At 37.3% G+C, this 23,988-nt stretch overlaps 1 protein-coding gene across 2 annotated transcripts in view; it reads right to left on the bottom strand.

Annotated features, from left to right (window-relative positions):
• LOC134535770 (eIF-2-alpha kinase GCN2) overlaps positions 1 to 23,988 on the bottom strand; it is a 111,320-nt gene that overhangs the window by 34,661 nt on the left and 52,671 nt on the right. For both annotated transcript variants that reach the window (XM_063375020.1, XM_063375028.1), the window contains exons 13-18: positions 21,879 to 22,118; positions 21,615 to 21,769; positions 20,683 to 20,868; positions 16,450 to 16,647; positions 14,490 to 14,658; positions 12,499 to 12,665 (exon numbers count right to left, since the gene is read on the bottom strand). In XM_063375020.1, coding sequence (XP_063231090.1) covers positions 12,499 to 12,665; positions 14,490 to 14,658; positions 16,450 to 16,647; positions 20,683 to 20,868; positions 21,615 to 21,769; positions 21,879 to 22,118 — 1,115 coding nt within the window. The remainder of the gene's footprint in view (positions 1 to 12,498; positions 12,666 to 14,489; positions 14,659 to 16,449; positions 16,648 to 20,682; positions 20,869 to 21,614; positions 21,770 to 21,878; positions 22,119 to 23,988) is intronic.

Here is a 23,988-nt window from a genome sequence, read left to right as displayed (position 1 = left end):
GTGGGTGAATGCCTGCAAAATGCTAGCATCAACTTTGACCAAAAACACCCTATTCTGCTGCCCAAGAAGCATCGGCTGACAGAACTACTAATTCTTGATATTTGCTGAACCACCAATATGGTCTCCAAACTTTGGCAAATATTCTTAGGCAGAAATATTGGCTTATAAACAAGCCATTCAGCCCTATTTGAGCAGGAGTCATTACTGTTTCTGTACAAAACCAGCTGCTGTTGTACAGTCCATGGGTGACCTCCCCCCAGTGCATGTCTATCAGGTAAAGTCTTTCACCAGCACTGATGTGGACTATACCGGTCCATTTTCAATTGCACTGGCTCAAACACAGAGAGCAAAGATTCACAAGAATTATCTTTTCCTTTTTGTGTGCCTGAGGACCTTAAAACTCCACATGAAACTGGCATCAAGCCTCTTCACCAAGGAATCCATTGCAGCTATTCAGCGATTCCTTGCCCGCTGGAGAAGGTGTTCACACATATACAGTGATTGCGGTACCCAATTTGTTGGAGCCAATAACCATCTAAAGGAGTTGTACCAGTTGTAGCATTGCAGGCGACTGCCTTTCCCAATTGTTCGCTTTCTTTTTTTTTCTCTAGATAATAATTAATAACAGGATATTTATTCATAATTTCAATAATAATGTTTCTTCATGATAAGAGATATTTTTTATGCTCATGTGAGCATGATTAAGTGTAGGAATGGACATGTAATTAAAAGCAATTCAGTCTATTTAATATTTAATTAAGATGTAAGGAATGAGCCCTTAGGCTTTGTTTTTACTTGCTCAGTTTTGTAACCACGTTTTAGGTGATTTAACGTATGTATTTTAAATAAGGCTGGTAAGATTGTTTTTCAGAAATCGGAGGATTGCACTTAATAATTTTGTGACATGTAGTTTTATTGTTTGAAATGGATAAATTCTTATATGATTTAAAGAGCAGATTTGAAAACTTTCTGAAGAAGCAGGCAGGTGGTTGTTACACCGTCGGCAGACATAATTAATATGGTTTCATGCTTTTTAATGTAAATTATAATTATGTTTCTGTAAAGTAAGAAAGTCCCTAGACTGAATAATTGAAATATGGGCATGAGAAATTACGTTTTTGGAGTTTGAATGCAAGTTGTGAGTATTGCTTAGTTTTTCATATTGATACAAACGTATGGTAATATAATTTAAATCAAGTAAATGTTATAACATGGCCAGTGCTTTGTGGGTGATATGGGCTGATGCAATAGCTGTTCCGAGTTGCGACACCTTGGCACCAGACGCGTCCGGCGTGCGAGAGAGACAGAAAAGGTTGGACTTGAGAAATGCGTTGTACTGCTGTTGCCATGCGCCGGGATTGGCTGGCCCTTTCAAATATGAATTATGTTATTGGCTTAATATGTCGTCACCAGTCGTCATAGTCCCTCTGGTAAAAAGAGCGGCTGTGATTGGCTGAGAGGTCACGCAGCTGCCTATCCTGGAGAAGGCAACTGCGTCGCCTCGGAACTTGAGTCTTTGTCTGGCGAGGTACCATGGCGGTCACGTTTGGGCAGGGGCTCACAATTTAACAAATGATGTGAGTATGGAGAACTTCGCGGCTGTGGTCTGGGCATCACCTATGTAATATTTAACCTTTTTTGAACTTTTGGACTTTTCAATTAGAATTTATTCGGCCACAGTCGTAGGTAACGCCCGCAACGAGACTCTTTATTCTAAGCAGTCGTCGTTCCAAGGACGTAGTCCTTGGACATTGTACCGTGCGTGCATATGTAACCACGGGATTTAATAAGAACTATTATATTGCAATCAGTTTCGATAGGGTACCTCAGCCAGCTAACGTATTTTGTTTGAGTAGAATCGTGTGAAGATAAATGTTTGTGATAACTCTGTACTATGTTCAGAGCGGCAAGATGGCGGCCACATTGACCATGACTGTGTGGAACATTGAATAAATAATCTGTAAACATCCATCGTGTCCGAGAGACATTATTTCAACTGGTTAGCCTAACATACCAGGAATATTGGAACAGAGGAAGTTCCTGGCGCCCTTTATTTTGAAAGTGTAATATGTATGTGCATCCTCACTCCTAGAAATAATTCTGAGCTAGTCGGTAGGAGTGAGATGTAACACAGTTAGTGACATCTTTGCCACACCAGAAGGAAGTCTAAGATGTCATTACGCCAATAGTGATCAAGTGGCACTTCTATCCTCCTGGTGCACCCCACTTGAGTGGTATTTGGGAAGTGGGAGTCAAGGCTATGAAGACACATCTGGCTCTTACGAACAGTTCGGCTAATGATCTGGCTCCTTTAACCCTCGTCCAGTTCCTGACAATAGCACCATTACCAGAACCTGACTTATTACCAGTCCTCTGAATTGTTGCCAACAGTGGCAGTTTATCCAGCGCATACATCAAGATTTTTGGAAACAATGGCATAGCGATTATCTTCACACCCTGCAGCAACAACACACATGGACTGATCCGGCAACCAAGATTGAGCTGCCACAATGATTCTGCTGAAGGGCAATCAATTACCACAAATCCAGTAAGCGAGTGGTCGAGGTTTCCTGGCAACGATGGTGTGATTCCTTTTAACATCTGTCAAAACTTTGGGTGGCTTGTTGAAGTGATCTGTGACCAAGTTGTGTTCACTTCGTTCAATACACCTCGGACTCGCATACCGCAAACAATTGGCTCCAAGAAATACTTGCGCTAAGTGAATTTGTGTTACGCGAGTTCGGCTATCCCCATTACTAACAATGTTATTTTACATGGTACGGTTTACTGAACACACAAAAAAATCCTTTTAAGTACGAGGGGAAGGTCATAAAACTGTCACACATAGTGGTGGAGAGCATCAGTCGTATTAACTTTGAGGAAAAAACATCTAAGAACAATAATGAAACATGACACAACTGTTTGGGTGCACACACACCAAGTTACCTTTGAGTTTTCCCCTAAATTCTTACGTGTGTGTTTAAAAAAAACCCTAAAACAAAAAAATGAACTCGTAAACACACATGACATAAGTTGCAGATTGCTTTACATAAATGGAAAGATTTACGTAGATTGTCCGGAGAAAAAGCGGATGTAGATGTAGTCGCTTCTTCCTCCACGAGTGAAAATGTAAACAAGCTCTCTTTGTGTTACAGTACAGCAGGGGGTGAATCAACTTCCTGTCCTGAAGTGGGAGGGGTAGCTGGCGTGTCACAACCTTCATCTTCTCTTTCCCAAGCTGGTGCCGTTGCCTCCTTCACAAGGTCTGCTCTTTTGGAAGTTGATGCAGGCGCAAAAATACTTTCTAGCCGTGTTTGTGTTTTACTTTTTTTGTGTTCGTACAAATCTTTGTACACCTGACATAACTTATCAATTTATTTTCTAAAGTTGTCATTTCTTTCTTCGTTAGGATCATTCTCCTCTACAATCATACAAGCTCCATTTATTTTGCAAAAAAATGTAGCCAGATCTGTTGATGTGAGGACTCGTTCAGCTCTAGGTGACATGTCTTCTGTTGCTTCCTGCTCTGCACGTCTCACCTCATCCTGTTCAATAAGTTCTTGTGCGGTCAGTTCTACATCATGGGAGTTAATGTGTTCATTCACATCTGTTGTGTCAATTTCTTCAAATCCAAGTTGTTTGCCCATATCCACTACATCCTCTGCTATTTCCTCTAGCCAACTCTCAACTGGCTCAAAGCCAGGGAATTCCTCTCTAAAGAATGGACACAGCTTCTTCCAAACACCACTTATACAAGATTGTTTCATCTCATCCCAGCTTGCAGAGATGTTATCAATGGCATTTTTTATGGAATACGACTTCCAAAATTCTTTCAGTGATGGATTCCCTTCCCCATCCGTCGCTTTGATTGCCTGCAGAAAAGTGTGTCGTAAATAATATGCTTTGAATGTTGCAATCGCCCCTTGGTCCATAGGCCAGGAACATTGTCTAGAATCAGCAATGCTTTGTTATCAAGGTAGTTGTCTTTGTGTACTTTGTAACATTTGGTACAAAATGTTTTGTAAACCAATCTGTGAATACAGCCTGTGTAATCCATTCTTTATGATTTGCCTTCCAGATTACTGGCAAATGTGGTTTTGAGCAGCCTTTGAGTGCTCTAGGATTTTCGTAGTGGTACACTAATAAGGGTTTTAATTTATTATCTCCCGTTGCATTAGCGCCAAGCAGAAGTGTAAGCCTATCCTTGGAAGCCTTAAATCCGGGGACAGTCTTCTCCTCTCTTGAAATGTAAGTCCTGTCAGGCATTTTCTTCCAATATAGACCTGTCTCATCTGCATTATACACATGATGAGGACTGAAGCCTCCCTCGGCGATGATGTCTTCTAGAATGCTAGGATATGATGCAGCTGCAACTGAATCAGCACTAGCTGCTTCTCCTTTATTTTTAATACAGTGCATATTGTACCTGTCTATGAACCTTGAAAACCATCCTTTACTTGCTGTAAACGCTTCACTACTATCGGGGTACTTAGGTTTTAAAGCAGTAAAAATGTCTAATGCTTTTTCTTTTATCACGCCTGAATTAACCCACACTTATCTTTACCTTGATTTTTTTCAAACACCCATTCACTGAGCAGTCTTTCAGTGTGAATCATGATGGGTGTTCGGTTCCGCACTCTCACCTCCGTGGATGTTAATGCATCAGATGACAACAGTTTCTCCAGTTCACTTTTATTTTTGATAATGGTCTGTACCGTACATTCACTTAAGCCTAATGCGTAATGCGCGACCAATTCCACTATTGCCTTCATGGTTTTTAGAACGCCGTACAACTTCCAACTTCGTTTCTAAAGAAATAGTTTTTCTTTTTGCTACCACTTTATCAGACTGTACTTCTTTTGCACGTTTCATAATTATTACATATGTACTGCGAACTTTACCATGCACAATAACAAAATGACTAGCTGATTATAAAGTGTACAACAAAACCCGGGGCGTAGGAACCGGGGGGGACAGGGGGGACGTGTCCCCCTGAACTTTTTGGGTGGAGAGGACTGTCCCCCCCAACTTTCTAGACCGTGATATTTTTATTTTATAATATTATTCTGCCCAACTTTATTTGTAATTTATTCACTCTCAAATTTTATCTTAAGGAAACAATAACAATTTTAACATCGATGTATCCAATTAAAAAGCGCTATTTTGCACTTTTAAAATCAAAATTTTCCAGTGGAGGACCCCCGGACCCCCCGTCTTAGTAAGAGGGGAATGGGTTTACATGACATCAAAATCATTATTTGTCCCCCCCAACTTTATGAACAAAACAAAGCTTGACGATAACTAGTATATCTACAGTCGCCTGGGAAGCGCTTTGAGTCATGAAAACGACACACACACATGGAGGGCAGGTAAGATAACATGATAGCTGAGACGGCTTTTTCCTGCGATAGTTGACGCGCCGAGCTCGGCTAGACACTGCCCGAGCGGCATTCACACAATGTATCCAATGATGCGGCGACAACCCGCGGCAGTAAATTTATACCAAAAAAATAATTCTCACCTTGCGTTATGCGGGTTTTTATTTCGCACTATCTGAAACCATACCACAAAAATTGTTCTCGCGTTATGCACATTCGCGTTAATTGAACTCGTGCTATGCGAGTCGGAGGTGTATGTGATCAGTAGGGTAATTAAAATATGACATTTGGGTGGCCATAATATTTAGTTTAGTTGTATGAATTTTAGTTTCTCGCCTTATAATATTGATGTTGTTGGGGCAACCTTTTTTGTTGTTATTGGTACTCCTACAAGCAGGTGCAAAGCTCAGTGTGGAACAATTCAGCATGGTGTCGGTTGTGTCTACCGCCTTAAGTACTGCATTTCAAAGACAAGTTTGCCTAGTTAGTTTTTTCATTGAGCTGTTATTTTTTGTGTGTCCAGCACTTCACCCATCAGACAAGATGGGACCAAAACTAGTCTGGTGTGTATTTTCCACCAAGTATGGAAGATTACGAGTTTATTTATAAGGGTTATGTAAAACATTAAAAAGGAGTATTTGAAGATCAGATATATGATATTTACAAATGCAAGACACTTACATATTGTATAAAAACAGTAAAAACACCATACCTCTAACATGCACAAATCACATACACACATACACCATAAAATATATACCGGTACCACCTTCTCTAAGAAAGCATGCAGATTAACACAAGTCAGAAACATATATTTTATATTAGTATACCCAATCCCTCGCATAGCACGTCTTCAATTAATGCGAATTCAGTTAGCACGATGTAAATTTTACTGCCCTAGTCTCGAATAGCACGTCTGTAAATTTCAGTTAGCACGAAATCGCCACAGGCTAAAAAAAATCTCGGAAACGACGCGACGTCAGGTATGGAATTCGAGGGGGGAAGAGTGGTTTGGAATGAAAGGGGAAAGAGATGCGCACGCAGATAAACAAACACCGGGCCGTACTGTTGATGCCCGGCCGCAGACCAGGCCCTACCGTTGATGCCCGGCTGCAGACCAGGCCGTACCGTACAGAAACCAAAGCAGATGAAATTGGACACTTTTTTTTAAAAAAAAAAAAGCAAGATGATAGTGTTAATTTCACCCCAGAAAATATTTAACTAACTTTTATGTTTTTTATATGTACATATTGTACATACAGTAAACTCCCGGTATATCGCGCCCCGATTGATCGCAGAATCGGGTATATCGCGGGTCAAACCATGTCCCCCAGTCAGAAATGAATAATAATAATGGAATAAAAGGTTGACAGCCGATTAGGATAATTTTGCGTTGTAACTAACAAACTAAGCATCGGGCAGAAAAAAGCCTAGGCGTAGAAAATGTTCGCAGTAAAATTCTAAACAAGATATCTCCGTACATCATTCCTCTATCTTGTAGGGTTTTCAAATTATGGTCCAATCCAGCCCAGTGATATTTTCTGAAACTCTAGTTCTTAACGTCGCTTTATCTCACAAATGAAGCATCGGACAGGGGACCTGATAAAGCCCACCATCCAGCGACATTGTCCAGCGTGACTCGGCTGGGGATTGATGTTGGATAGGCTTGGTTGTCGGCAAGCGCTGGGTAGGGAGAGACGAGCCGAGAATATGGAGAGAGGTAGAGATTAGAGCGGGCAGAAACACCAGGGGGAGTGGGGGAGGGAATGTGTTCACGCAGCACACAGGCAGAGCATGAGTCACTTGACTGAGCAGCGTCGCTGCGTACAAGGCAAAATCAGGTAGTCCGGTGTTTAAAATTCCACTCCAGAATCTTAATTGGTACTTTACTGGACATCTGTATATAAATGTTTTGTTACAACTTAAACCTACAGACGTAATATTATTGGGTAATTCATTGTATTATACAAGTTCATCTTTTTACTTTGGTATAATGTTTTAACATTAAATAGTAAAGTAAATCGGCTAGCGTATTTTTAATCTTTGCCCAGGAATTCCCAGTGGTCCAATATTTACGTGAACCATACTGTACCACTTTTGCCGTGAGGTAGTAAACAAGTCCCGGAAATGTTTATGTGTAGCGGTCTCCCGACCTTTAAACAGAGGCTGGGGAATATAACACTTGCCGATCCGAGCCACACACACTCAGCAACTCGACACAGCGTTTGGTGAAATAAGTAAAGACAAAGTTTAACACGGTTTTTAATACGGCGTCACTGATTGCGCTAAAATTAAATTGGCGCAATTTTTGTTTCCCACATGTGACCATTTATAATTTACTGTAATCATGGATAATAAAGTTTAACCACTTGACACGATAGACGATTCTTTATTTTTTATTGTACGAATGCTAGAATCGTTTTTTTCCTGTATCTGCGGCCTGCTTCTACAAAAGACAAGCTATCTGTAAGTAAATCTAGAATTTTTATTTTGTCAATCAAACTCGGTACTTTGCGATTCATATTCGGTTTGAAGTATCACTACGGCCTTTCTTTTTAGAAGACTTTGACCACAGAATCGTGTGTAACCGCACACACTGCACTTACTTTGTTACGGACACTGACGAAGCAGATACTGTGGCTAACACCACGAGACTGGCAGCAGCAGCTTGTGTGCCGCACATGTGTATGGCGGCGTGTGGCGCGCTCGTAGGCCGTGCGACAAACTGTGCGCGGCACGCGGAAAAATAAAAACAATTCAACATTTAATATTTATCTTTAAAATTTATTATTTTTATTTTTTCACCCGTGTTTAGTGGAAACTGCGGATGCAAAGTCCGCACAAAGGCGGGCCGTCTATACTGTGCGTGCTTGCCGACCTATTAGAACACAGGCGGTGTTTTATGCCTTTTGACCTTGGTCACATCGAAACATCGCGGTTATGCAACAACGCGGGTAAAAGTTATGTCCCCCGACAACCGCGTTAAATAGGGAGTGTACCCGTATTTTAATGTTATGTTTGTGCTCTAGGGAAAATCTAAATCTGTTTATCTGTTAACTGATTTGTTTACATAGCCGCTTTTACAAGAGGTGTGCATAACAAATTAAATGTTTACATATGGCTGTGTGTTTTAAAGTTATATAAAACCGGTTCTTAATTTCATAAAAGTGTTTTAATTTTGTTAAGTTTTAAACGTAATAACAAAGGATCCAGCTGCTTGCAACAGCAGGCAGACAGACGCGCGCGCGTGTTGAAGGTCACGCCTGGGCGGGCAAGCCAACCTGCTGACTGACGGTAAATATGTTACCACTTATCTCCCGTTACACTGTGCCATGTTTTCTTTATCTAACGTATTCGGTGGTAGGCTTAAAAAGATAAATGATATGACATATGCATTTTCAAGTATTATTCTACGCATTTATATTATGTAAAGATTACTTCCCTACACATCTTGGAACACATTAAATAATTTAGCCTTATATTTATGGGGACTAATGCTTCAGAATACGCGATTTCGATTAACACGAACATTTTTAGGAACGAATTAGTCGTGCTAAGTGAGGGATTGGTGTATTTACTAAATTAACAGACAACACATGCACACCTATAATGATCATACACAAAGAAAACAAACACCTTCACATGTACATGCTATGGATGTGGCTATGGCTTGGCAAGCAAAGGGTTTCACTTATGTACTAAAAAAGGTTTCTTAAACATTTTCAGATAAATACTGAAATAAGCAAATGACCAAACTAGTAATGCTTTGGGGTCAAAGCTGGAACATTCTTATACTCAGCTTGCTCAGAATCAATTCAATAGCTCGAGAAGACTGTTAAAATAACTCGGGGTGCGCAAATAGTGGATTTTTTTAGGACAAATATTTTCATATTGAATGCTAATAATTTATAAGTCAAATAGATGTCACATTTTGCTACGGTGTATTACCATACAAAATACATGTAGTAAACCAATTATGTTTTAATGTTTACATTGGATAAAGTTTCCAGGTAATAAGGCTAAATTTATTTATACAACAAAATTTACAGTTCTTGAGACTTAATTTGAGAAACTAGACACCAGTGTCCAATTATTATTTTTGTTTGGAAAAATGTTTGAATGCCGATTGAACTATAATAATGAGCTAATCAACATAACAAAGTTTAAAACTAATGACAAACCATTTTTCTCTGTTGTTTTTAATATCAAGTTATCCCTCACTGCAAACACTGTAATAACAAAATTGTGTTTGGTTACACTACATGTGAATTGTGAACTGAAATCATATACTAATATTTAATGACAAAAACATGATCAAAAAATATGTAAAGAATACCAGAATAAGGCTACCAGTAGAAGTGCTGAACATAAGTAGCACGTTATATTACCTGCTATCTGCTTGTTGCTGGTAAAGAAGAAAATGATTCCACTAACTCCATGGTTGATTACACGCATATATAAAGATGATGTCCGAATCCATGTATCATGGTAGGTATTCATTTTTTTTCTGAAATAAACTAAACCACTTTAAAAAAAACTGTGGTTCAGTTTGCAATGTTTATGTGGTAACAAACTGTACAAATTTTCATCATAAAGCCAACATGAAAGATTGAAGTCTATAATTGTTGTTCCATTCGGTTACTAACATACCAATTGATTAAAATAAAATTGTGCAAAAACAAGAAATTGATTTCATTGTAACATCGAACAGCGGTGACAGACAAAATTTCGTGATTATTCGTGATATCAAAACAAATACAGAAAAGGTTATAATTATAATTGAATCAAATGTTTAGCATATTATTTATTTTAATGTTTTACAAAATAATCATGGCAAATGTTCATAAAAAATATGGTAGGTGTTGACATTCCTGCTAACTTTGTTTCATTTTTAAATGGCATCGTGCTTATTTTCTACCACTGAGTTACCAGGACGTGTTGATTTTATTAAAGACAGTTTATTTTGATTTCTCTGAATAAACTTTTTAAAACATGCATCATGTTATAGGTTAATATGTTAGGTTTAGGTTAATATGAATATACTGATATATTAGAAACTCCAATATTAAAAGAGGTACAAAATGAATCACTTGGAATCAGGAGAAACTAAACAGATGTGCATGCAAATATTCACAATTTTTTTTATATTCAACCTCTGAATGTAAACAGTTTATTAATTCCTATTCGCAACTATTCAACTGTACACAACCGGGCAAAAATTACAATAGGAAAACTAAGATAGCTTGAGAAAGGTTCAATGATTACAGTGTTTCGAAGCAATTCAAAGAAAAAGCTATTTCAGTTTACACCATTTCATACAGGATTGCACAAATATTCATAGTAGAAATAATACTGAAAAATTAGGATGATATATTATCTAATTATACTAGTTTAGTGTCTATACTCCTTGCATAAAAAATCTTAATACCTACTCAAAACTATTTAATACATTCAATTCTTAAAATGTTACACTTCATATTCATCCAGTCCAAAAGAATAATGTCGAATATAATACGCCCATGCATGTAGGTTATCCTGAAGCTATAAGATGCTCTTGAATGAAGGGCAACATCGAATGAAAAGCCACCTGAAATTTAAGCTTACTTCAAATGTAAGAAGACATTGAAAATAATGACTGTATATAAATACACCTAGTTACCTAGTATATCCAACTAATAATATAAACGCGAAAGTTTGTAAGTATGGATGGATGGATGTTTGTTACTCTTTCACGTAAAAACTACTGAATGGATTTGAATTAAATTTGGCCTACAGCTAGCTTATAACCTGGATTAACACATAGACCCCATATTAATATGAAATTCCATCCCTAAAGGAGTGAAAAAGTGATAATTTCATTTTATAACAGAAAAAATCATAGGTCACAGACCTACAAATAGTGAGTGAGTGTCATTTCTCTATGTCTGACACACGATCATACACATAGTAAGGTCTGGCAAATTAATATTTTTCTCCTTGGTGAGACCAGTCCGCTTAGTGGAGCTCGCAGCGGCTAGCAAAATAAAGGCGCTAATAACAGTTTTGTTCTTAACTTCGTCAATAGATAGAGTTGCCTTTAATTTTAAACGCACCATCGTTTGATGCGTTTGTCATGTCTTTAATTTTCGTTTGTTTGTGCCGTATGCATTCCTATACCATTCATCCGATTGCGATGAAATTTTGGTGATTTGTTGTGCGCATGCCCATGAAGGTTACTGAGACAGTATAACTATTTTTCAATAGTTGGAGCACGAATTGTGTCAAAAATTGTGTTTATTTCATTTTATATAGTGGCACTTCGTCTGTTTCTGTTGTATAAGTGTGCACGCATGACACAATTTATTTAAATATAAAAGAGAGATAGAGTGATATATATATATGTATGTATGTATGTATGTATATATATATATATATATATATATATATATATATATATATATATATATATATATATATATATATATATATATATATAGTGAGATAGAGACGGAGAGATAAGTTGAGATAGAGCGAGATATAGAGAATGAAATGGGTTAGATAAAGAGATATACCTATAGATGTAAAGAGCTATATAGACTTGTATATAGAAGATATAGAGATAAAGGGAAGTATATATGTAGATATAAAGAGATAAATAGAGATAGATACATAGATGTATATAGATGAAGATAGAGATAAATATATATAGAGAGATGGATAGATGTATTGTATATGTGGAACTACTTCAAACATATTACAAAACAAAACTGAATGAGGCATTGCAATGCAGGCCGAGCATTAGCTAGATAATGGAATCTTTTCAATATTAGTAATCTCTTATTTTTCAGCTTTTTTCTATATTGCTTTATAAAGTCTAAATTACATACAGACCAGGTAAATAACTATAAACTGGCAGAACAAGGTCTGTCGGGATCTGAAAGTGATATAAATTAATTTTCACACTTGACATTCAAATTAAGAAGACAATTATAAACTACACCCTGTGTTCAGCCTGGGCAATGCCAGGTATTGCAGCTAGTTACACATAAGTATGCTTCATCCCTGTTTAACCATGGAGTTAATGTTAATAGCCAGTGGTACAGCACTTCCCCTACACTTTCTAGTAACACAGATCACATACCTGATAATGTGTACCTGTCGTTGCATTCTCTGGTCTGAAAAATTGGATGGAAGTATTATATCAGGGTGTCGCAGGTTTGCTAGCACCTTCACTCGCTCCATTCCTGTCTCCAGAGGAGCAAAGCACATTTCGAAAAAGATGATCCCAAGGCTGTAAATGTCCACTTTCTGCAACACCACAAAGCCCTGCCTTCACCCATACACCCACCACAACCAGTACCGACATTGCAAAAGGGCTCACAACATTATAAGCTCAAGCTTCCAGATTTCTGCTAGTACAAGTAACTGCGTGCAGACTGAAGTCACTGAATTGCATGTACAAGATAGGAGAATGCCAAGATGAGCAGAGGAATGAATGAATAGCATGCAAGTTTTCTGAAGGAGCATAACATGTAGGCTTGTAGATAAAAAAAACTTCTACAAAGGGTCCAATTATGGTTGGTTCACAGATAAAAATTTTATTACCGTTATATGTTTTTTTTTTTCCTTTAAATACTTGAATGTTAAGAAATGAAATTTCTTGTGCCTACATGTATTCAACTGGAATATGTGTACACCTGACCAGTTTTAAGATAATTTGTATGTGAAGTGGCCAAAAGTGATTTTCAAAACTTGATTATAAGTGTTCTCATTAGCATAGATGGTTCAATTAACCATAAATATATGCTTGCAAATAGTGTATGGCCTGTAATAACCATTAAATGAAAAATGAAATCATTAAAATATATACTGCAAACTGGGGTATATTTTTTTCTAATTCAAGGCAGCTGGCAGAATGGGTGACAAGTTTCACCACATGCCAAATGCAGCATGTTATACCCAAACATTTCACTGCATATTTGGAAACTCAGTTTTAATTTTGAGCAAGCATATAAAATCCAAGTAAATTTTGAACATAATTATTTAATAATAATGCTATATTTGAATAACAATGATAACAGATAAATCTGAAAGAGATGATTTTAAAAAGACACTAAATATGCTCTCCGGCTTGAATTTCACATTATTTGAAACATTTTTTTTCTTCCAATGGGCAGTTAATTTTCTCCATAACTTGAATATTCACTGTGTAGAGAATCAATCCAGAGAATCAAGGCGTACAGAGCCAGTACTTCGTAGATGTAATATACCACATTTACCTGCAGAAGAGCCTCACCACTGCTGATTTATTACCCCTTCTAACAGTGTATACCTTCCCCTGTATCCCTTCCCAGCTATTGTATATTTTTAAACCAGTCCTCTTCCAAAAGAATAGAGAGAAAAAAAAGGCTGCAAGCTACCCTTTCTTGTCAGTTTCTTTTATAAAGAAATAGCACACAAATTTGGAGCTGAAAAACATAAAAAGCCCAGCTTTGAAGTTCTGCTTTCAAAACACCAATGATGGCTGTAGTTTTGTCATGGAATGTTGCATTTGAAAGCTGAGGAATCTCAAGCAAAAAACCATAATGTTGGGTCACAGTTGCATCTTAAAAACCTGTCAAAATATAAATGTGGAGATTGTTCCAGTTCACAGACATTTTCAAAAGTGAAGGGAGGAAGGGACAGAGGGAGGGAGGGGCAACCTTCAACACCACTACATGACCACATGCACCATACCATGACCATACACACAAACTCGCTGGTTTATTTCTATATTTCCTCTCCATCCAAATGCCAGCCCACCCAATCACATCGCTCGCCAGCACAGGCGGCTGGGCAGATGAGCAAAATGGCGCCATTCATACTGCTTTTCACACACTGCTCAGATATTTTAACTAAACAATTTATACTTACTCGTAACATACTAATTAAAAAACAACACAGGAATGTTATTTACTTACCTACTTACTCCAGACACACCGCAGTTATAAAATTTTTTACCCAAATGTTATAAATTCGCAGAAGAATCGCACTACTTTTTTAAACTAAAAATCAGCATAAAATATGCGCCCCATACAAGGGTAAATACGGTACCTAAATACTTTATTTAAAATAACATAAACAACTAGAGACCTGGTTGTAGAGAGTCTTGAATCCTGCAGCACTGAGCTCTGGAGCCACGTACAACGCCGTCCCCACCTGCCCCGTCAACGACCCGTCGAGAAGTTCCGACACGGAGCCGGGCTCAGCCAGACGACGGTCCACCGCCGCATGCTCGCTGAAGGCACTGGCAGCCGCTGCCCTTAATTTCATAACGTCAATAACATTAGAAGTTTACTTCAAACTGCAAACAGCAGCATACAGTATAAATTAGTGTTGGGTTGATTCAGATCCTGAAATATTAAGATTCTATAGATTCCAATGGTATCGAATGATTAAGAGTCCAATGTTTTGGAATTACAGCTTGCAGATTTTTCCCCTATAGCACAACTTGATATTTTTATTTCGTATTTTAAAAGGAGCATCAAATTAGATTTGTTGATACTTTAAATAAGGATTTTCGTCTGACCAATCAGGCTATTCCCCATTAATTGGGAATACCGCACTAATTGGCCAATACCATACTATTCTGCTGATGTGACACTAATCTGCTGATACCACACTAATCTGCAGATACCACACTAATCGGCAGTTTCTGCACTATTTGGCTGAATAGCATACTAACCGGCCGATACCCTACTAACCGGCCGATTCCCCACTAATCAGATGATACTAACTGGCCAACATTCCACTAATCCAACGATAGCCCACTTATTGGTCTATACCCTATTATACAGGCAATACCCCATAAACTGTGTGATTTTTTTTTTAATTTTACATTTATGTTTTTTTAGTCAGTGTTTTCACAGATCAGTGTGTTGATCCAATTTACCAGAAATCTTGTTTGATGTAAGACAAGTTACATTTAGTTAGCAGGGTAACAGATTTTTACAAAATTACAGCCAAATTTTGTAGTAACAACTAACAAGTCTCATTAACACACAATTCCATAATGCTGATGTTTTAAAAAAAAATTTATCCATTTTGAATATAATGAATAAATACAGTTTTCTTACCGTACAATTATACCGAAAATTTATGCTTGGGAAATTATAGTGCTATGTCTTTATTGATTGTTATTAATTAAAATAGATGTAGGTAAACAATAAATATCATTAATTATATCTAATTATATTTGTGAATAACAAATAAGTTTTTATATATTGAGTACACAATTCAGGAATAGTTTGACAAGCAGTACAGCATTATTGCAAAGAGTACATAATTAGATGGACTTGGAACTAAAATCCCAAACATGAGACTTATAACTGAAATTGACCCAACCCTAGAATAAACGAGATCAACATCTTGCCAACATCAAGGTCATTAGAGAAGATGAGACATGATATGAGGATGAAGCATTGTAGAAATGAATTGGTGGGATAATGTCCACCAAGTTTTCCATCTGCGGAAAATCCGAGTTTGACCATTCAGAGAATCTAACCATGATCTCACTGGTGGGACACAAGTGATCCAACCACTCAACTACCATGGCCTTCAGGCAGTGTAAAAAAATAATAATAATATATAAATGGGTACTATATTGGCAAATGGAAAAAAAAAAATACTTGTGAGGAAAAATGAAAAAAACTATTGCTGTAGCAATAATAAGTATACATTAAATGTTTTATAGGTAACATTTCGAGTCACACTAAAGACAGAACTAAGGATTAACAAATAACCTAATAGGACAATTTGGAATGCTGCTCAAGCCAATTAGCTTTGGCAAAATGCAAGTCACATAACTGCAGCACTTTACAGCTATTTTCCATTCCACACTCCTAGATGCCACTATTGTAACTACCTAGCCTTAATGAACATATATTGAATAAAAATGTAGGGACACACCACTGACATTATCACTGTCTCACATTTTTTTTTCATCAGATTCCTACAATCTCACTATTACAATATTTGGTATTAATACAAAATGCTGCAACCAAAGCAACAAAAAATCCATTTTAAACTGCACCTGAAAAATAATTGTCCTTACCTGGGCAAAATGTAGGTTGTGGCTAGACCAAAATCACCTATCTTCACATGATCATTTGAGTCAAGGAAAATATTCACTGGCTTCAGGTCTCTGTGAATCATGCCCTGCTGATGTATATGGGCCAAGCCTTCCACCACCTCTCGGAACAATCGCCACACCCTCACTTCGTCTTCACACAGTCCACTGTCTATGGCAGTCCTACCACAAACAATAACTTTAACTCACCAGGGGGCAACAAGCCAATTTTTTTTAGTACTAGTTAAGAGTTTGCTGCCAAACCAATACCCTAATCTAATCTATGTACGTACTTGTTACCTGTATTAATTAAAAATATTTTCCCAAAAAAATGAAAAATGTGATACTAACCATAATCTTAGAAAATGATTCCTTACTTTATTTGAAGAAATAAATAAGGATTCTCCATTACATTTTAAAGGACTAAATTTCATATGCTCATAGATATTTTCCCAATAAAAAATTATTGTTCTGTATAGCTAATGTGACAACAACATGGATGGCTTTAAACATACATACAATGTAGCAAGAACGAATTCATGGTCCACAGATACATTGAAACTCGATTATTACCATTTAGCCAGATGGCATTAAATTAATTACATCATAACTAAAAACATTATGTACTCAAAGCATCTCCAGGGTTTGTATGCATTCTTAATATCCTTCTAAATTTCTTAATTTGATGATTATTGTTTAAGGGTTCTTAAATGGTCTTAAATTTTTGTCTTATAACACTACTACTATAAAACTTCCTAATAAACTTTTTTATCGAGTCATAATAACACATGTGCCATGTTGCATGGATGTTCTTCTTTTGTTTTGGACTCTGGCAGCAAGCAATGACAAATATTTTTGATTTAAATTACATTTATTTGCCTCATCTAGTGATAAAACCAAGTACATAAATCGAATTACTCATTCAGTTCAAGATTAGGCGAGATTGCGCATGCAGTTTGTGAGCGTTTCACAACCTCAATAGTTGTACAGTAAAAACTCATTTTTGCATTCTCAGAATTTATGTTTTCCTGCAATTAACAACAATTTCTTTAGATCCCGTTTGTATGTCATTGAATGTAATGCAATACATTCCCTCAAATTACATCAATGAAATTACTTTCTTCCCGCTACTTACATCTCATATACAACATAAAACTTGTTTAAGACGTTCTTGCACAATACAATTTACATCAAATGATCAAATTTATCGGTTCCATCAATGTACGTTATTATTTCTCATGTTGAAGTCGCCTAAAAACTTTTGTTTCCCGTATGAAACATTTTTCCTGACATTGAAATTAATAATTTGCTATAAAATTGCTGTTTACTTATTAATAACCAAAATATGATGTCCGATGCGTAAACTCTTTCAGAACATTTTAAAACATCAGTTCCATCACCACTGTGTAGCACAGATGATAATGTAGTGTGTGCTGGTTGGCATTAAGTTTGCTTAGGTTGAAGGTTGTTGAGTATCAATATCGATACTAGCTTGCCAATTGCATTCTGCCTGGTGCTGAGTAAATATTTGATAGCCCGCACTCTTTTGTCGTTAGTGTGTACTAGGATGATAGTACCATCTCACATTTGGGTTCTTGTTCTCAGTTTAAGATGATAGAAAATAATAATTATTATTATTTGGATTTGTAATATTAATTTATTAGTTATATGGGGTCAACTAAAATTTAGATTAAACATAAAATAAGAATATTTGTGTGTGTGTAATCTATTTGGAAAACTTTTTGACCACCTCAATTGTTTTGTACATTTTTTACTTACCCTTATAATTTAAGTAAATTATTTTATTCAATAATAATTTTAACAGTTTAACTTTTTTTTGTGCTGTATTTTGGGCATGGCTTGAGTATTAATCATATATTAGTAAGCTAGTAAACATGACATTTTATTTAATGTAAAGTTAATTTGGCTGCTTCAGACACGCCTAATAGTATACTAATATGGTAATATGTTATGTATGGTATGTTCAGGTTTATAATATCATAGTTCTTTAAGAAAAAAGAGAATATTTCATACATTTCCCACATTTTACAACTTTTAACAACATTATCAGACACCCCCTTGAATAATGTAAAAAAAAGGTTCAACAGTGTATGTACAGTATACGTAAGACTTGGAAAAATCTTTGTGCCTGCTTTTCTTTTGTTAAAGGTAAAGGCAAGGATTTTCATAAGTTTAATTCTTGGATAGTAATAATTTTACTTATTGCAAGGTAAAAATAAATATATAAATTTACATGTACATCTGAAGTCATTATAAAGCTCCTTAGGGGTCGTTCATGAATCACGTGATTTTTTTTAGCAAATTTTTAACCCCCCTCCCCCCTAGTGATTTGTGGTGAGGCTTTAGACTACCCCCCCCCCCCCCCCCAATAAATAACGTGTATTTTTATGGTACAAAATATTTTTAAAAATTTAAGAATATTATCTTTAAATATAGGTATAATCTAATTTAATTCTGGAAAATTAAGCACAGTGATAAAAATGTCCAGACACACATTAAGGTTGCAGGTTTATTCTCACTGGCATAAAAATAATAAAGGAAAGGCATATATGTGATTTACGCATGTAATCGGCGCCAAAATCACAGTCTTACTGGCGACTGGTTCATGTTGCGGCGGGCGGGGATATTGTTGCCTGGCTACAACGAGTCAAGGTTGACGTCGTACCGACCATGGCCGTTAAGCCCGTGCTCCGCACCGCCAGTACCGTATCCCGTTTTCGGAGCGCGCCCCTTTGCCCAGCCGGAATGAGTCAGGCGAGCGCCTCGAGCGTAACCCCAATAGACGTAATGAATCTTAAAGGTACGGAACCCCGGAGGCTCGAACCCATAATTCAATTAAGCGAAAAGCCATTAGTACGAAATTACTAATTACCCGACATGTAATAAGTGCGTCGTAGCCACTCCGGGCGAGTACACCACGCACGTAGCAGACAACAAACCTCATTAACAGTCACTGCAGCCACTGGCCTTAATTAAAATGCCCGTGACTATGATCAAGTCAGACTAGGAGAAATCCCTCTAAAACAATTCGCAGTGGGACAATATGTTAGTAAATTTACAGTCGCCAACTTGATGTCACAATTTGAATAATTAAATACATTAAAACTAAAACCATTGTTAAGCCTTAAGCACCCAATTACCAGGTGCTACATTTTAATTAGGCACCTGGAACATGTTTTAACTGGTAATAGAGTAAATTCAATTAATATAAGTTTTTTGACGCAGACTCACAAAGAAGAGAAAGTTTCTCTTCCTTGCGAGGCGGCCATGTTCTGCAGTCTCCAACCACTCCACGCCAGGAACAGACGTGTGTCCGTGGGCAGCATCCAAGTTTCTTTCATCTATTAATTTTATTCTGCACCACACCTTTAAATTTCAATCTTTTTATTAATTCATCGCTGCCCACGTCGACTCGGCGCGTATTTTGCGGAACCGGGCCTATCCCGACCGTCTTCATCGTGATACCGCGCTGCAGATCGTATCACTCACGTAAGTGTTTCGCCGAAACTTAGGAGCCCGCTCATCGACACACACCCCCCCCCCCCCCCTGCACACGTTAACTTTCGGCGCTGGCCGTCTCCAGTGAGCATCGACCCACGCCCCGCGAGACTGCCGCGGTAACTATTAGTGTCGCGTAGTGTTGTGTTTTTTTTTGTGTTAATTGTGTAACTGCTAGACCTCGCCAAGTGTTGGTGAGAGTGTTTTGTAGCGGGACTAAATTAAAGGTAATTCTCACCAACTCGTGTACACTAATTTTCCGTAGTCTCCCGTCCTCCACACGGCCGAGCGGCCTTCACAGTCAAGGGAGAGCCATTCAGGGTAGATTCAAGCCGTGTACCTGGCGGGGCAGGCGGGGGCAGAGTACCCACGACCCAACATCAACGGCCTAGCAGCCCGCTAGCCTGGCGCCCCTCCGGACAGCAAGAGCATCGCGACGCCCGTAGCGCCCGTCAGGTACCCCCCGGGCCTTTCACAGAGGTCGGGTGACGGCAAGGTCATGCATCGCTTTTCGGTTTAGTACAAATCGGGCGAAAAAAATAAATACACGTGATATCTCTCTACACCCCCCTCTCCCCTTGTGATATTTCGTGATTTGTCCCAACCCCCTCCCCCCCTCCTCCCCTTTCGAGCCTCACGTGATTAATGGACGATCCCTTAATTGTTAATAATGTACAAAAGTATAAACCATAACCTCACCTCAGGGTGCTCTTCTCACAGAACTCCATCTGAATGTACATGAACTGCACCTCATCACAGACTGGCCTCTTCTCACTCACAGCACCATTATGTGAAGCAAACTGATCTGATCCCGCTGTATTGCTGGCGATGCAGTGCGAGCCATCGTAGGTGAAAACCACACCCTCTGATGAGCTCCTGTTTGCTCTACGCACATAATGAATGTTGCATGAACTGGGGCTCAACATCTTGTCAACATCGAGGTCAACAGAGACAATAAGGGGTCAGATGATGTAGATGAAGCAGTGATGGAATGAACTGGTGGGGGGAAATGGAAGTACCCCTAGAAAACTCACTGGCACACAGCAACATCTGCTGTGTTTCCCGCTTGCGAAAAAATCAAACCCTTGGTGGGAGAGAGAGAGAGAGATCTGACCACTCAACCACCGTGACTCCCACACAATCATTGTTGATACAAACATGATAATGCTTCACCTTTACGCATGAACAGGATGTCTGCCGCAGTGCCAATCTACTAATATGAATTAGTGACTTTTCTTGCCTCTTTCAAGTATTTTTAAAATCACAAACTGAGGAAAATGTAGCCAAATAACTGCCCATATAGATACAAAACATGGCAGCATTATTTGTTTTCATCATAAGCCTAATTTATAATGCACCGTGGAGATCAAGATTTGCTGTTAAAAAACATTACTTCAAAAAATTCAAAAAACAACAAATAAAACATGTGATTGAAAATTTAGAATTATCCTGAAAATATTTCTGTATCTTAACTAAATTGCATGCATATTTACAAAAAAATTAAGAAAAAGTACAGCTTCTTTTACTATATTTCTGGAATATTTAAAAAAAAACTGTCCTTAAAAATGTGTTCATAATTATTTTCCAACATATTTTGTTACAGTTGGCAAATCCTTAAAGCTGATACTTACAGGAAACCCATGTAGTCATCATCATCTGAGCTATCATCTGAACAAGAGCTCTCGGAATTGATACCACTGGCTAATGACCGATGTGACAAATTCCACTTTACACTAACTTCTCTCATAGGAGGTGCTAATTTTTCAACATCAGAGCTTGCAGTCATCTAAAAAGAAAAAGTCACCCCAAAAGGACATATATTAGAAAATATTTAAACAACTTAATTAGAAATTACTTAAATAATAAGTTTACTTCATTGTTTCAAATGAACTCACCAATTTACCATCAAATTTCTGAGGTACTGCACATGAGCTCGCAACAGATTCGCTGGCAGACAAAACACTATCAACATTAATAGATTCTATCCAAGAATTGAAGTAACGTACAACATTTTCATGATTCAATCGAGACAGCAACTTTACTTCACGTGTTATCTTTCGGTTTAGTTGTTTGTTCTGTGGATTCAACTTAATACGTTTAATTGCATACACGCCTCCATCCAGCTTATTTCGCACCTGGGGACACCAAAAACAAACCACACACATTAATATTTTTAAATTATAAATGTAAGTAAATGTTAACCAAAGATTTAAAAATATAAAGTTATATTTTAAAGAAATTTCAGCTAAAGTTTACTGTTGACAATTGACATCTTCGTTCACAGATTACGGCATCACACTATGCCACTACAAAATAAGTACAGTAGTGACCTGAAATAATACAGATTAGAAGAAGATGAAGATGAAATCATCCACAACAGTTCAGTATGTACTTGCATAATAACAGGCACATGACTGAGGCTTATGACACTGGTGACTTGGGAAGATTGATTATGGAAGAGGGGGGGGGGAGAGGTAGAGAAAAAAAGAAACGTGGCATCTGTTTCTATCTACTGTTGTCTTTATTTATTTTTGGTTAAGTTCTTTTCGTATTTAAATTCTTAGTGCCGCAACTACATACAGTAATTTATGACTCCAGACTGATGTGTTATCACAAAATTCCAACTTAAATAATTATCTTAGAATGATATTGTAATCAAAATAATATTGCATTTAAAATAAAACTAGTTTACACTACAAACACACAAATACTACACATAATTTAACAAAAGTTTTAAATCTCAACTAAGAATGTACTAGAATTCAATTATTACTTAAATATATTGAATAATAAGTGGGCAAATAAATTTTGAGTCCCAATTATCAATAGCAATCAGAGCATTGCCCTTTGAAACATGTTTACATGTTTACATGATAAACCGAGCAGATATTGGCCCATTATTTATGTTGGAGGTGTGTTTCATATTAGTACACGAATTTCACCTATTTATATTTATACTCTACAGTGCACTAGAAATAGTCTACTATTAATTTATGTACCTAATTTTTTTATTAAGTGTGCTAAAGTACTTATTTTATTGTGTTTACTTGAAGTAAATCTGAAAGTACGTTTGGTAAATTTTGTAAGACACCAAGCTTGACCAATGATGTACATTGTCGTAACGCATTTGAAAAACACAACAACGTTAGAAATTTTTGACTTCCAACAAGAAACATAAAAACAAAAACCACAAAATATGAATTATACAAATTGTGCACAGTTTTTACACTGTTCGAAAAACAGTTCCAATTTCCAAAAGCTGTCAGATGATGGTGACCAAGATTGCTGCAATGAAGTTTTGCAAGAAATACTCAAAGAACGTGGATTCAACTTTTAAGAGTTTACAATTAAATGGATGTCAATTTTGAAAAAAAATTAATATTTTAATTAAATACATAAGATTGACATTTATTTTCAAATGTGGTATTTAAGGGTGCTGTCTGGACACTCGAAAAAAAAGACACTGTAGACATTTACCTCTATGACTCTCATTTAAAAAGTACTTGAGATTTTAAAATTTTGTTTGAGCAGGAAAGTAATAAAAAGTACATTTGATGTCAGTCTGGTGGATTTAAGTTGTCCTGTAGCCGCATTTACACTTTTCTGACCCCACCAACATCAAGAAAATGCCCTTTTTCAACCTGGAGTAAAAACCATCAGAATTTAAGGAACTTACAAGTAGGACATGCCTGTACCTTGCATTAATTCCTGCATTTTAACAGGCATGTCACTGCAGAAAATTCTTAATGGCAATACTAGAGGTAAATGTCTGCATCTGCAAAACTGCTCGCCCTCTTGTGGCACACACTGCAATGGCTTGCTGAATGCTTACCCTCCCGCCAAACTGAAAGAGTGGAGGGAGGTGGGCTAGGGTCAGAGGCCTTGCCAGCGTACTGGCATATCAATTACGTCTCTTCTTGTGAATGCTCGCATGAAGCTCGCTGTTCAATCTTACGTTTTGTTTGTCAGAACCAGACTAACGGGTCACTGGCTGAGGATAACTAT

This window comes from Bacillus rossius, chromosome 1 (assembly GCF_032445375.1).
Source record: "Bacillus rossius redtenbacheri isolate Brsri chromosome 1, Brsri_v3, whole genome shotgun sequence".
Taxonomy (NCBI): domain Eukaryota; kingdom Metazoa; phylum Arthropoda; class Insecta; order Phasmatodea; family Bacillidae; genus Bacillus; species Bacillus rossius.
The sequence above is the reverse complement of the archived record's forward strand: the minus strand, read 5'-3'. Positions and strand labels throughout refer to the sequence as shown.